General features: G+C 43.7%; 2 protein-coding genes across 15 annotated transcripts in view; one reads left to right on the top strand and one right to left on the bottom strand.

Annotated features, from left to right (window-relative positions):
* The window catches only part of LOC128106228 (synaptotagmin-11-like), a 30,756-nt gene extending 19,126 nt beyond the window's left edge, over positions 1 to 11,630 (top strand). The window contains exons 3-4 of one of the 2 annotated variants that reach the window (XR_008216629.1): positions 6,462 to 6,635; positions 9,600 to 11,630. Coding sequence is in view for 1 of the 2 variants with exons in the window: in XM_052731578.1 (XP_052587538.1) it covers positions 6,462 to 6,473 (12 nt within the window). In the remaining variant the exon portion in view is untranslated. Of the gene's footprint in view, positions 1 to 6,461; positions 6,673 to 9,599 lie in introns of those variants that run through there. The other variant, XM_052731578.1, reaches the window with a different exon arrangement.
* The window catches only part of LOC128106216 (GON-4-like protein), a 125,959-nt gene that overhangs the window by 86,590 nt on the left and 24,873 nt on the right, over positions 1 to 14,496 (bottom strand). For 3 of the 13 annotated variants that reach the window (XM_052731564.1, XM_052731565.1, XM_052731567.1), the window contains 6 exons: positions 13,584 to 13,685; positions 11,637 to 11,677; positions 8,388 to 8,491; positions 2,794 to 2,992; positions 2,240 to 2,326; positions 462 to 630 (listed from right to left, as the gene is read on the bottom strand). The exons of 9 other annotated variants lie outside the window; for them this stretch is intronic. In XM_052731564.1, coding sequence (XP_052587524.1) covers positions 462 to 630; positions 2,240 to 2,326; positions 2,794 to 2,992; positions 8,388 to 8,491; positions 11,637 to 11,677; positions 13,584 to 13,685 — 702 coding nt within the window. Of the gene's footprint in view, positions 1 to 461; positions 631 to 2,239; positions 2,327 to 2,793; positions 2,993 to 6,688; positions 6,859 to 8,387; positions 8,492 to 11,636; positions 11,678 to 13,583; positions 13,686 to 14,496 lie in introns of those variants that run through there. One more of the 13 variants, XM_052731568.1, reaches the window with a different exon arrangement.

Below are 14,496 nucleotides of genomic sequence, written 5' to 3'. Positions count from 1 at the left end.
CACTTTTCCATATGTCATTCAAGTCCAGTTGTTAGCAAGGGTTCCTGAATCCCTATTCTGGCTCTTGGCTTTCTAAGTTTTACCCTAGCATAGATATTGTCATGTAATACTCAAGCCTAGAATATAAAGCATAAAATACAGAAAACATAAATTATAAATATTCTGCACACTCCATCCTTAAGAATTATACATAGGGTTGGAGAGATGGCTCAGCGGTTAAGAGCATTGGCTGCTCTTCCAGAGGCCCGGGTTCAATTCCCGGCAACCACACGGCAGCTCACAACCGTCTGTAATTCAAGTTCCGGTGGATCTGACTCCCTCACAAAGATATGCAGGTCAAACACCAATGCATATAAAAATTAACAAAAAAAAAAAAAGGAATTACACATAAAAAAATTATTAAAGACTTGTCTCTGACTGCAAATCAAAACCTGAAGTTGACTCATTCATTCATCTCCTACCAGTCTTCTTGACTGTTTTATGAGGACTGCAGTCAACGCTGACATGTGTGAAGTCTTCAATGAGCTGCATAGCTCCCATCCAGTTACAGGGTTGGAACAAGGTCTGAAACTTGGGGTTGAACTGCTGGTGAAGGGCGATGGAGTTCTCTGCAAAGGTTCCCAGCTCTTTCTGAGAATAAAGGACACAAGGGAAATCTGAGAGGATTCCAGACAACTAATACCACAGTCCTCAAACTCTGAAGGGAAAAGGGCCCTTCCTGCATAGGATTAGAGGTAGGTAAAAGTCTGTATTAATGGATATCATTCCATTAGGACTACTCTGTCTTCGTCCAAAGCGATTCGGGACTGGACCTACATTCACCTGTCACACTTTGGTTTGAAGTCACTGAACACTCTGCAGTCTTGCAGATGCATGTTACACTCCCAACTTAGAATCAAATTCAGCAGCAGAGCTGTTGAGAAGTATGCTCAAAGCCCTGGATTTTAACCTTAGCACCGGGGGTGGGGGTGGGGGGGTGGGGTTGGGAGGGTGAGTGGGAAGGGGGGGTTATATTACACACACACACACACCCCCCAACCCAGGCTTTCGAGAGTCTCTCTCTGTAGCCCAGGAGAGCCCTGAACTCAGGTTCCTCCTTTCACATTCACCAAAGCACTAGAAATAAAGGGGATTACCACACTCACCTCCTAATTTTAAAGAAATATTTTCTGAAGGTGTGGAGAGATGGCCCAGCAGTTAAAAAGTATTTATTACTCTATACAGGACCCAGGCTCAGTTCCCAGCACTCACAAGGTGGATTACAACCATTAATAAGGCTAGTTCCAGGGAGATGTGACACCCTCTTCTGGCCTCCACAATCACCAAGCACACATGTTGCCCATATACATACATGCAGGCAAAACACTCACACACAAAATAAATCTAATTATTTAAAATTTTCTGAAATATGCACCAAAAGATAATTTTCTCATGGTCATCCGAATACAGTTAAAAAGTGAACAGACTTTTACCACAAATAAGTTTGGCATATTCAAACACACCATAGAACCACAAAGGGCTTCCTCCAGGGTGCTCTTACCTGAGGGCCCCTCCCAATAGAGAGTTCTTTCTTACCTCCTTTCACAGATCTACTATTAATTCTACAAGGATGAAAAAGGAGGGGGCGGGGAGAGGTGAAAGGGAGAATGGGAAGGAGGAAGGATCCATCAAAGTTTACAAATCTTTCAAAACACTAAAAAACGTCATAAGCAAAATTAATTCTATACTAAACAAAGCTGAGCCTAATAAACAGGTCATGAACTCAACATCCTTAAAAACAGAAGTGTCAAAGGGTGAGAGGGCCGGGAGGCTCAGTTAGGGGAGTGCTTGCCTAACGTGCAGGAAGTCCTGGGGTATATCTGCGGGACCCCATAAATTGACCACTGTGGGTACATCTGTAACTCGGCACTTATGAAGCAGAGGCAGGGAAATCAGAAGCATAAGGGGAACTACATGAGTCTGAGGCTACCTTGGACTACATGAGACCCTGTCTCAAAAAAAAAAAAAAAAAAAAAAATGGATCCCAAGATGAGGAGGATGCAATTAAAATGACATTCAAAATGTCTCCTGAGACTCAGTGTTCTGTCAAGCATACAGAAGAAGCAGGTACAGTGACCAAACACATCCAGTAGACATGAAGAAACAGATCACACCCAGTGAATAACATTCACCTGAAAAATGACTTGTCAAGCTAACGTCAAACTTAAGTCTTCAGAGTTACAGATGTATGGAAGCTTACCAGAAATACTCTGGTGGTGCTGGCCTCGGAGCTGAGGGTGGGGTTGGAGGTGGTGAGAAGGTAGATTTGTGTCAAGAGCTGAACATGCTGGGAAGGGAAAACACTGACATTTCATAATGTTGCCATTTCAGAAACACAGATCTTACCAGGAAGTCTGCAAATGTATCACACACATCTTGCTTCTCAGAGGGATTAGAGCAGAGCAGGATCTTGGTATGACTTTCTGAGATATTTTCCTCAGAACAAAACCACAAACTCAGACAAACTTGAACCTCAAACTAGAGAGACTAAGACTGAGAGAGGAAAATGAAATACTGACAGTTACTCAAGTTTGAATGTGTGGTCAAGAATCTGAATTCCTTCATCCTGAGAATTACCAAGGTCTTTATCTGCTTTCCTGTTCTTCTCTCAAGGTCTTACAGACTCAGGGTCCTATGGGCCCCTGTTTCCACGGGAAGCAGGACAGTCATCTTTGACTTTACAACACTGCTCACTTTTGGCTTCAGAGTTAAGCTAGGAGATGATGCAATCACACAACAATGAGAAAGTCTTGCCTGCTGCATCTGCTGCTGAAGCCTGCTCCTCTGTGCTGCATCTAGAATCAGCGCCTGATGGACTGTCTCCTTCTGAGGTTTAAGCCTCTCCACTTCAGGCTGTGGTTTGGAGGAAGATTTTTTCATTTTCAGTTGTTCAAGCAGCTCTTTCACTGTCCGGTGTCGTTCATTTAGCAAGTTGGCCAATGGTTCCTCAAAACTATTCCCAACAAGGAAAAAAAATCTGTGTATTTTCATAGGTCACCAAACTCCTTGTAATGACATGTGAACCAAGCTTGAACAATGTCCATTTACTTTTTTTTGAAATTAATTGATTTTCATTTTTTAGGATATACTTTATCTTTTTATATTTCATGTGCATTGGTGTTTTGCCTGCATGTGTGTCTGTGTGAGGGTGTCAGATCCCCTGGAACTGGAGTTACAGACAGCTGACAGCTGCCATGTGGGTGCTGGGAATTGAACCTGGGTTCTCTGGAAGACCAGCCAGTGCTCTTAGCCACTGAGCCATTTCTCCACACCATGTCTATTTACTTTGGATCTTTAAATCTCACTACAACCAATATCCATGCTCCTTAACCAAATAATTTCCTCAGATTGTTAGGATTACATTCAAATGAAATAATTCTGTTGCCTGAGTAGAGCACATGCCTAGAATGCTTGAAGCCCTGGGGTCAATCTCCAGCAATGCCAAAGAAGATTTTGAATTATCTTTCATCTTCTTTTGATATAATTACTTGTCTACATGAAACACACAGCGAGAAAAATTAAATTAAAATGGAAAAGCCGAGAAATACCTGTGTAATACACTGCCACAGCAACTGGGACCTCATCATCCTTGCAAGCATTATACCAACACATCTACTCTATGACGTCTTCTCAACATGTCGGAGACGCTTCCAAAAGCACACCATGTGGTCTCTCATTTACCTTCTACTCCAGCCCTTTCCATTCTGGCTGCCCTTCATTCATTCTTTAAAAGGGAAAGCCCAGGGTGAGGCTATACTTATGTTACATATAGAAAATGCTTGTTTTGTAACTGAGTTCTAGGTTTGATTCCTAGCACCAAAAACAAAAACACAGAAACCTGCCAAAGACTTTCTACAATGTAACAAGAAAGAAATGCTAACATCCACAGCAGCTTAGATGAAGAGAAAAAGTGGTTAGTTCAAACATTACTTACTATACTACCTCCATGCAAGTATGTTTCACCCATTCAAACTCCTTTCTGGTGTTGCCTGACCATAACTGTGCATCCTGCCCACAACCGAGCTGTCCGGGAACTCATGTCATAGACCAGGCTGGCCTTGAACTCACAGAGATGAGACTTATTTATTTTTAATCATGTGTATGAATGTTTTGCCGGCATGTATGTCTGTCGTACTGCATTGTGGTATACCAGTTTTCTCCAAGATTTAAACATCCCATCATTGCAGGGAACCTCTCAAGACTGGAAATAAATTACCAGAATATCATCAGGAAGTCCCTGAAACAGACCAGACTCACTGGGCTCCTTCTTCCTAGGAGTAAACAATTAGACTGCTGAGCATCACTCTCACACAAGTAAGCTGCAAACAAGAAGCAGAGATCGTCCAAGCATCCCAACTGATATAAATGGTTTCCATGCTGTATTGGACATCACTAAAATTTTGCTTCAGTATTCCCTTAGCTGCTGAACTGATGTATGCTTGGACTGGACAGTCATGGCCTTCAGAGAGAACCCCTACCTCTGTAAAAATGTCTCCTTATATAATGCTAACCTGTAGAAGCCTTAAAGAATGGCGAAAGTATTTGGAAGAATGGTAAAATCAGCAAAGGAGTTTAAACAAAGATATCCTCAGGACTTAAGGAACTGTTTTGTTTCCTTTAGTTTTTTATTCTTCTCTCATATGTTAAATCCAGACTGCAGTTTGCCCTCCCTCCTAGACCCCGATCCTTCCCCATGACAGATCCACTCCTCCTCCTATCCCTTCAGAAAGGGCAGGCTGCCCTGGGATATCAACCAAACAAGACGTACCAAGTTGAAATAAGACTGGGCACGTCCTCTCATTTTAAAGCTGGACGAGGCAACCCAATAGAAGGAAACAGAGTCAGGGACAGCCCCCGCTCCCACTCTTGGGAGTCCCACAAGAAGACCAAGCTACAAAAGCATAACATATCTGCAGAGGCCCTAGCTCAGACCCAGGAAGGCTCCCTGATGGTTGGTTCAGTCTCTGTGAACCCCATAGCCCAGGTTAGTTGGTTCACTTAAAAGGATTGTGGGTGAAAAGTCAGTGCAAGAGGTAGGTTACTGCTGTATGAGCTAGTTAGTAGTCAGGGATGCCCTTGAGGCTCCATAAACCATAAATGCTGCTAACTGCTGTCCAGAACTACATAGTACATTCCTTTTGCTAAAGACTCTGCACACTTCTGTCACAGGACATACAAAAATCTAGCTGTCATGGAGCTAGAAATAGCCTTCCTGGAGGCTGTCTTTATCCTAGGTCAAAACTACCATGCAGGCTGTTTGTGGAAAATTATCACCAAAGGTGCTGCTCAGCTATGAAGTCTAAATGATACACTATCAGCATGACAGGCAAGATGCTCCTGCTTTTGGTACAACTAATTGCTTTCCACTTGGATTTTAAGACCCAGCTCACAGGAGGAACTCATGTTAGGCCCTGTAAGCCAGGGCAAAGTCTTGTGGCTGTGGAGGTCATAGGCTCCAGGGTCAAGGTAACTGCTCTGTAAACAGACGTGATAAACCTGATAGATCGCCTTTTCATGATGGGTGTTTATGTCTACATGGAAGGTTGTTCATGTGAGTACAGGTACCCAGAGGCCACAAGAGGTTATCTAATCCTCTGGAGCTGGCGTTACAGGTGATGGCACCTGACGTGGGTGCTGGCACTGAACTCTGGTTCCCTCAAAGAGCAGTCTGAGCTCTCAACCTCTGAGCCATTTCTCCAGACCCTTGGTTTTTGGTTTGGTAACTGATTTGGTAAGTCCAGGGACCATTTCAGGAGTGAAAACAACAGGGCAATCAAGCTCACATTCCCAGTAGCTGCCAGAAGGAGGGAGATGAAGAAGAGAAAGAATGAAAGCTGTGCCCTTTGGAGCCCAGGAAAGCATGATCAACATGCACACTAACAAGCAGTCCAATGGGTGTGTCTAATTGGGTGGGGAACAAGTGAAAACATCCAGAGAATCGGCAATCCATGCTTAGGCTTTGGGCCGGGATCAGGAGACAGAAGCAGGGAAAGGAGGGGGCTGGAGTGATGATGGCACAGTGGTTAAGAGCACTTACTGTACCACTTCCTGTTCATGCAGAAGACTCAGGTTTGACTCCCAGCACCCACACAGTGGCTCACAACCATCTATAACTCCAGGTCCAGGGGATCCAATGCCACCTTCTAGCATGAAAGTGATGCTCAGCCACATATGCACACAAAACACCCACCCAAAACAGTTAAATTAAAAAGGGGGGGGCAGGATAAGGAAAACTCATGTTTTTTGTTTTTGTTTTAACTTAGAATACAGCAAAGAGGCAGCTTATTTGTGAAGATATGCAAGCAACTGCCTAAGCTGTCTTCTAGATATTTATTGCATATTTATAGAAGACAGCTTCTATCAGCCTTGGTTCTGGAAGGAATCCCCACCCCCCACCTTTTTTTTTTATTTTGCTTCTTCAGGAGAGAAGTTAACAGAGAAACCATAAGCAGTCGAGCTGCTGCTGTGGTACAGTGACCTAAGTCTGTTGGATCTTCTGAGACTGAAGGCCGAAGACTGACACTGCCCTGATACCTTTGCCCCCAGTGAAATCAAGATCCCCACGGAGGACCCCAGGGTGATTGTCCGGGTGGCAGGTAAGTCTACGTCATTGTTTAATTAGATTCAGAAGCTACCAGGTCTATACTACCTGCTTTTACTCCAGGAAATTTATCCCTCTCCGCTTTCTGATGGCAGTGACAATTAGGCTACCGACAGCTATCAGTTAAACAGCAGCAAGCAGACCAGCTCCTCCTCCAAGGCTTCTGCTGCCTTCTCTGTTCTCTTCGTATGTAACCAGCCAGCCTCAAGCCTCACTTCCCTAGGGCTACTTGATCTCTGTAAATTCTGAAGGTCAAAGAAAGTATTTTAAGGTATGCAAATACAAGCTGTAAAGGTCAAAGAAAGTGATTTAAGGTATATAAAAAATTGCTTCAGAGTTCTCCCTTCACTATGCTATTATTATACTAAGACTTCAAAAGCTCAAAGTTTCAACATTAATCAGTGGAGTTCTGATACAATGTTAATCTAGGCCCGGGTAAAGCACTGCTACTACCACCATAGTCAGAAGCTCAAATTTTTAAATTTCCTCTGGTTGTCTTCTAAGTATAGACATAAAGTGCTTCTCTCTGTGCTAAAAACACCTCTGTCCAATTTATACATCCAACCCTCTGGAAAGAGTGTTAATGCTTTTAACCCAGGTATATTTCTGGGTGCCCAAGCTTCTACTATGACTCAAAGATGTGAGTATACTGCCTTTTCTGCAATGTGGATTTCAGTACAGATTACAAACATTGGTAATTCTAATATATCTAAAACTTTCATCTCTTTCTGTAAACTTAAAGGTTTAGGGAACTGTAAAGTTCTTGTAAGGTTCAGGGAACTGACTTAAATCTACCTCTCATAGGTCAAATAGATTCCAGATAAATACTGTCAAACAACAACCTACGTTTCCCCACCTCTGCCTATTCTTGAGATTAGGAACTATCTACCCTGGTTTTGGGACTCCCCTTCCCCAACGACTATAACTGTGAGCCTGGAAGTTTCAAATTTACACCCTGGATAAAAATTTTCCCTTAAATTACCTTAACTTTACCTTCTCTCCCTAGTCTATCTGTCCCAGCAGATTTCAAATCAACTACACACTGTGCCAGCAACTTGCTAGCTCCAGGTGTTCCCTCAGAATCTGTATCTAGGATGGTTCCAAAGCACCAGCCCAGGCGGTCCAGGCTCACAGACTGTTACAACTAGGCCTGTCCTTCCCTAACCCCGAAGGTCCTGCATAGCCTGCACAGTCAGTGAAAACAGTCTGCTCTTCTTGGCTTTGGCTAGCATGCCAACATTCTTGAGTCTTCAATAACAATGCCCCAATGTGAGCAAGAAGTAGTCATAGATGAATACAGCATCTCTTATCACTCATTAATAACTTTACACAAAAAGTCATGTTTCTGGTTCCTATTTAATGATTTGCTCAATCAATCCCTAGGAGGTAAGTCAGATGTTAATGACAAACAATGAACACAAGTGATATCTAGACATTACAGTGGAGAACGTGTCTGTGGCTGGCCTTGTGAGGCTCCACACACCTGTCCAGCACCACTTGCATGGAAAGGCTGCTCTCAGTGCCAGCTTTGATTTCTCTCCCTTCCCAAACAGATACAGCTCTGTCTATAGCTGTACTGCCCCATAACAAGGAGACCTTCTGTTTGCTGGTTTGTTAACTAACTCACCTCTAGGGCTAAACAAGAGGGTGAGGGAAGATTAATTATAATTTCTTCAAAAAACAACCAAAACTATCAAGTCTCTTCAGAAACATATTATCCCTTCTCTCTACATCTCAGCCAGCATACCATAGGGTTGGAGGGGTGTTGAAGTCTGGCCGAGACTCTGGAACACGCTCCTCTTCCTCAGGGCCATCTTCTTCCATACTGGAGAGTTCCATTTCATCTTGGAACTGTGGGCAAATGAAAAGGAGGGTTTTCTCAAGGGAATGTTCCTTATGTTAGTCTCTCTAGTGATAATAAGTATTAGCAAAACTAGAGAATTCAGGAGTGTTAATAATGTTGGGATTCAAAAGAGACCCTAAGAGGGGAGTTGGCTCAGGGGTTAAGAACAATGGTTGTTGAGTAGGACCCAGAATCAATTCCCAGCTCCAACATGGCAGCACAAACGATCTCTCACTGCAGTCCAGGGAATCCAATGCCCTCTTCTGACCTTCATAGGCACCAGGCATGTGGTACACAGAAAGACATGCAGGAGAAACACTCATTCACATAATGAATAATATTTCCCATTGTTCTCAAAATGCAGAGTTTTGGAGCCCAGGCATAAACATATATACAAGTAATATTGTACAGAAAGAAATGGTTATACATGTGTATTTAGGAATACACATATATATGTAACAAAATTAATGAAAACAGAGTATGTGAATTTTAAAGAGAACAAGGAGAGGTATTTGGAATGTTTGAAGAAAGGAAAGGGAAGAGTGATATGAAGAAATTTTATTACTTTTATATATTTTATTTATTTATTTAATTTATTAATTTATTTTTAAATCATAGCTATAATGGAGGTATTCTCACTTCAGGAGTCTTAGGGCCCTATACTAACAATGGCTAATAATTCTAAAAGAAGTCTTTCGACTGGCCAACTTGTAACATAAACTGAGAGAGAATAGATAACTCAAAATAATCAATCTCTTCCACAGAAACACCTTGGTGTGTGGTTTATGCGTGTACATGTGTGTTGTGTAAAGGTAGAGACCAGAGTTTGCTGTAGGGTATCTTCCTCAAGCATTTTCTTTCTTTTTTTTTTTTTTATTTTTTGACACAAACCAGACTGTTTGGTGCAGGAATATTGTTATGGTCCTAGTTAAGTGACCCCAGGTAAGGAGGTGCTGGGCCCCTCAGTTCGGAGCTGTGTGGGGAAGATGGGAGGGACAGAGGGCTTTCACCTAGTGTGGCCTCAGAGTTGTGAAAAGACCCAGGGAGCCAGGGTGCAGGGGAAGCCGTGGCTCCACATTCAGTGCCTTTTTTATGCAATTGTCTATCACCTTGGAGACCTCCTTAGGCTGTGATTCTGAACAAGGGACACCAAAGAATCATCCAGTAATAACTCTGGCTCCTTCCCAAAGACCCAGTGGGGTCAGTCAAGAGTCAAATCCTGCCGTGTAGACTCGATCCCACTCTTCCGTCACGACATCTCTAACACTCTGACGTGCCACCGCATGCACTGTTCGTCTTCAGAGTCCCAGCTGCACAAACCCAGCAGTGGGTCACAGAACAGCTTGGGGTAAACGTATCAGGAACACCAAGCAGCATATCTTTCTTGCCCTTGAACAGCTTGGCCACATTCACCTTCTTCCCAGACTCCCCTTCAAACACCTCCACTGAGGGGATACCATCTCCCTCCTTAGTTGGGGCCATGGCCATGACAGCACTGCTGAGGCTGTGGGCTCAGCCACATGCCACACTGCTGCTTAGTAGCCTGCTCTGCCTGTCATGGAGCAGGAACATGGAGCAGTAACATGGAGCAGTCCCACGGAGCAGTAACATGGAGCAGTCCCTTGGAGCAGTTAACATGGAGCAGTCCCATGGAGCAGTAACATGGAGCAGTCCCATGGAGCAGTAACATGGAGCAGTCCCTTGGAGAGGTAACATGGAGCAGTCCCATGGAGCAGTAACATGGAGCAGTCCCATGGAGCAGTAACATGGAGCAGTCCCATGGAGCAGTCCCATGAAGCAGTAACATGGAGCAGTCCCATGGAGCAGTAACATGGAGCAGTCCCTTGGAGCAGTAACATGGAGCAGTCCTATGGAGCAGTAACATGGAGCAGTACTATGGAGCAGTCCCATGGAGCAGTAACATGGAGCAGTCCTATGGAGCAGTCCCATGGAGCAGTCCCATGGAGCAGTAACATGGAGCAGTCCCATGGAGCAGTAACATGGAGCAGTAACATGGAGCAGTCCTATGGAGCAGTCCCATGGAGCACTGAGCTGGCTCTGCAGCTCAGGACATGTAGCTCCACCTTCACAGCCACCCTTCTACCCACTCCACCTCCTAGCCCACTCCTCAATCAATTTTTTTTTTTTTTGACTTTTCGAGACAGGGTTTCTCTGTAGCTTTGGAGCCTGTCTTGGACTAGCTCTGTAAACCAGGCTGGCCTCGAACTGACAGAGATCCACCTGCCTCTGCCTCCCGAGTGCTGGGATTACAGGCGTGCGCCACCACTGCCCGGCCTCAATCAATTTTTAAATCGGGACTGTCATAAGCTCCAGGGACCAGTGTCTCTGTGCACACCAGAGCTGGGTTTACAGGCACACACCAGCAGACAGACTTTTATATGGGTTCCAGGATATGAACTCAGTTCCTCATGCTTGTATGCAAACTCAAAACCAACAAAGCTATCCCAGCAAAGCAGTCCCAGAATTCTCTTTTTTAAGACTTTTCTTTTCATGTATATGTGTGTGTGTGTATGCGTGTGTGTGTGTGTGTGAGTGTGTGTGTGTGTGTGTGTGTGTGTGATGGGGATGTGGTGAGGTATCCAAGAAGGTCAGATGAGGGTATTAGATCCTCTGAAACTAAAATCATTGGTGGTTATGAACCACTGGACGTGGGTGCTGGCAATGAACTTGGATCCTCTGGAAAAGCAGCAGGTGCTCTTAAATACTAAGTCATCTCTCCAGTTTCCCCACACACACACATTATCTTTAAACAGGCTGATTTTCCTGCCATTCCCTTTGGAACCAACCACTCCAGTCTCTCTTTGGAATGTAAACTCTGCTGGACTAAACAAACCTCTGCTTCCACTGAAAAATAACCTAAAAAAAGAGATAATTTCAAGAAAAAAATGTCTCTATGATCAGAGTGTCCAAATGATAGTTTGCAATGACAGCCCCTAGGAATAGTATGTAGATAATAAGCGTTTAATACATGTGGATAATTGAGAGTTCACTGCTCAGAATTTCCTGGCCATTGTACTCCTTGGTGGCTCTGACACAGGCAGACCATTCTGCTGGAGAGAAAATACCTAAGAGCAAAGGACAGAGCTTACTAAAGAATTTCACCAAGCCACTCACTCAAAAATCATTACTCACAGTTTCAAACAGCTCCTCCATCAGCCCATTTACTTCTTTTTCTGTGAAAAGGCAAAGAAGTATGTTAGCAGAAATGAGTTTCATTTTGTAATAAGGAAAACCTCTAATCTCCCAAGGCATCTGAACAAATGCTCATATCCATCCTTCAAGCAGAAACTCAAAGACAGTTATGAAACACCAACTGTGCTTCAGTTCCTGTTCAAGATGCTTGGGTACATGGAAGAACAAAAGGCAGAAGTAGTGTTATCTGTGCCTGAGCCACAAGACTCCAAGGCACGCCAGCAGGCTTTGGACCAAGGGGAGAACAGCAGCTGGGGGTCAGAAGGCCATAATACCTAGGAGCAGAGAACCACTCGAAGTCTGTGTCCTGGGCTGCATGTTTACTGGGTAACAGGCTAGTTTACATATAGCTTGAAGACAAAGGGTCTTGCATACACGGGTTGGACTGAGAGCATGCAGGCATTATCAGTTCAAATTCCCCAGAGTCCGACGGGGGAGAAGTACAGGGAGGAAGGAGGCACATCACTTAGTTTATCAACAGGCTGTCAGCAAAACAGCACATTGGCATGAGCTTTCTAGCAGGGAGGAAAAGACTTGCTGACTTTTAAAATGATGTGGGTTTTGTCCCTATGAAGTAGATCCAGGTTTCTCAACTGGAGTCCTGAATCAACATAATTCCTACCACAAATCTCTGAGAGATTTTTGGTGTGCAGCAAACTATACCAAAATGTTTGATTCTGGAATTCCACACATTTATTTATTTACTTATTTACTTATTTTTGGTTTTTCGATACAGGGCTTCTCTGTGTAGTTTTGGTCCCTGTCCTGGATCTTTCTCTGTAGCCCAGGCTGGCCTCGAACTCACAGAAATCCGCCTGTATCTGCCTCCCGAGTGCCGGGATCAAAGGCGTGCACTACCATCGCCTGGCAGAAGTCTCCTTTCTTTCTTTTTTTTTTTTTAAAGATTTATTTATTATACATAGTGCTCAGTCTGCAGGTGTTCTGGCACGCCAGAAGAGGGCACCAGATCTCATTACAGATGGTTGTGAGCCACCATGTGGTTGCTGGGAATTGAACTCAGGACCTCTGGAAGAACAGTCAGTGCTCTTATCCACTGAGCCATCTCTCCAGTCATGAAGTCTCCTTTCTTAAAGTTTAAATTCTAGTGGAATATTCAATATTCAATGATTTTATAATAAAGCAGTTATAATCCCAGTTCTCAGGAGGCTGATGTAAAACAGCTGTTCAGGAGTGGAGACCATATTGGTATATAAGTCAGTGGCAAACTCTGGCGACATAATGAGATTCTAGCTCAAAACAAAATAAGAAGATGAACAGATATGGACTTGGAGTGCTATCTGATAAAGCAAATACATTAAGTGTGTGAAGACAACAGCTACCAATCCTAACAACCTCAGTTTGATCCCCAGGACCAACATGGTAGAAAGAGAACTGACTTCCCCAAGTTGACCTCTGTGTCTACAGTTGGTAGGTCCCTTCTGCTTGCAATGGGCCTTTTCTGTCTTGTCACCTTTCACTGCAAATCTCTTAATCCTGCTTCAGTGGCTAAAACGTCTTATCTTATGAATCCTTTCCTAAGACTTCTAAAGAACAACCTCTTTCAACAGACTGGCACCCCTCAAGCAACCTACAGAGCACCTATCACTTTCTCTCCCCTCACTAAGCTCATTGCCTGCAAGGCAGACGCCATGACCACATTCATTTTGGCATTCAGAGAATAGTACAACATTACCAAATAGCAAAGGCCAAACATAGAACTATAAGGTGTACAACAGCAACTTTCTGCATATACTCTGTATTTAAACAATTACAGAAATAAACAAAGGAGACTTAATTGTCTAAATACGAAGTGGTCCTCAGCCTCCAACACATCTACAGAGTAAACAAAGGCATGCGGACAAGACAAGAATGAACAAACTAACTTACTAGTGATTCTCACTGCACGGTCGGTACGGAAATCCTCTGTGTCTGGTTCATCGAGATCTTCCAGGAAGTTATATTCTGGATCATCATCATCATCCGCTTCATCTAGGGGGAAATATTTTAGACACTTTTACAAATTCTGCCTCTTTTTTTCACCAGACAAGGTCTCTGTCTCTGTCAATCTCTGTCTCTCACTGTGTATGTGTACGTGTATGTTTGTCTTTCTCTATCTTCCTGTGATTTTTTTTGAGACAGAGTCTCACTCTGTATCCCTAGTTGACCTAGGACTCACTAAGTAGACCAGGCTGGCCTCGAACCCACACATCTGCCTGCTTCTGCTTCCTAAATTAGGACATTACAGGCATGCATCACTCTACCACCATGCCCAGACCCCCAACTATGAACTTTTACCTGTAGAAACAAAAACTAAAGAATCTTTCAATGAGAATATATTTACTTTTTTATTTCATTGCACTTATTTGTGTATATGTGTATGGAAGCCTTGGCATGTGTGGTTGTTTGAATGAGAATCGTCCCCATGGGCTCTATATTTGAATGGATGGTTCCCAGTTGATGCAACTGTTTTTGGAGAAAGATTAGGAGCTGTGGCCTCATTGGAGCCAGCGTGTCTGTCACTGGGGGTGGGCCTTAAGGTTTCAAAAGCTCACCCCAGGCCCAGTCTCTCTGCCTCCAATTTTCAGGTAAGATATAAGCTCTCAGCTACTAACCCTGTGCAATGCCTGCCTGATTACTACCGTTCTCTGCCCTGATGGTCAAGACTCACCATCTACAACTGTAAACAAGCTCCCAACTCAATGCTTTCTTTTGTAAGTTGCCTTGCTCATGGTATCTCCTCAGAGCAATAAAACAGTAATTAAGACAGCTTGCATGTGGGGCTCAGAGAACAACTTGTAGG

This window comes from Peromyscus californicus, unplaced genomic scaffold (assembly GCF_007827085.1).
Source record: "Peromyscus californicus insignis strain IS unplaced genomic scaffold, ASM782708v3 Scaffold_9__1_contigs__length_137607984, whole genome shotgun sequence".
Taxonomy (NCBI): domain Eukaryota; kingdom Metazoa; phylum Chordata; class Mammalia; order Rodentia; family Cricetidae; genus Peromyscus; species Peromyscus californicus.
The sequence above is the reverse complement of the archived record's forward strand: the minus strand, read 5'-3'. Positions and strand labels throughout refer to the sequence as shown.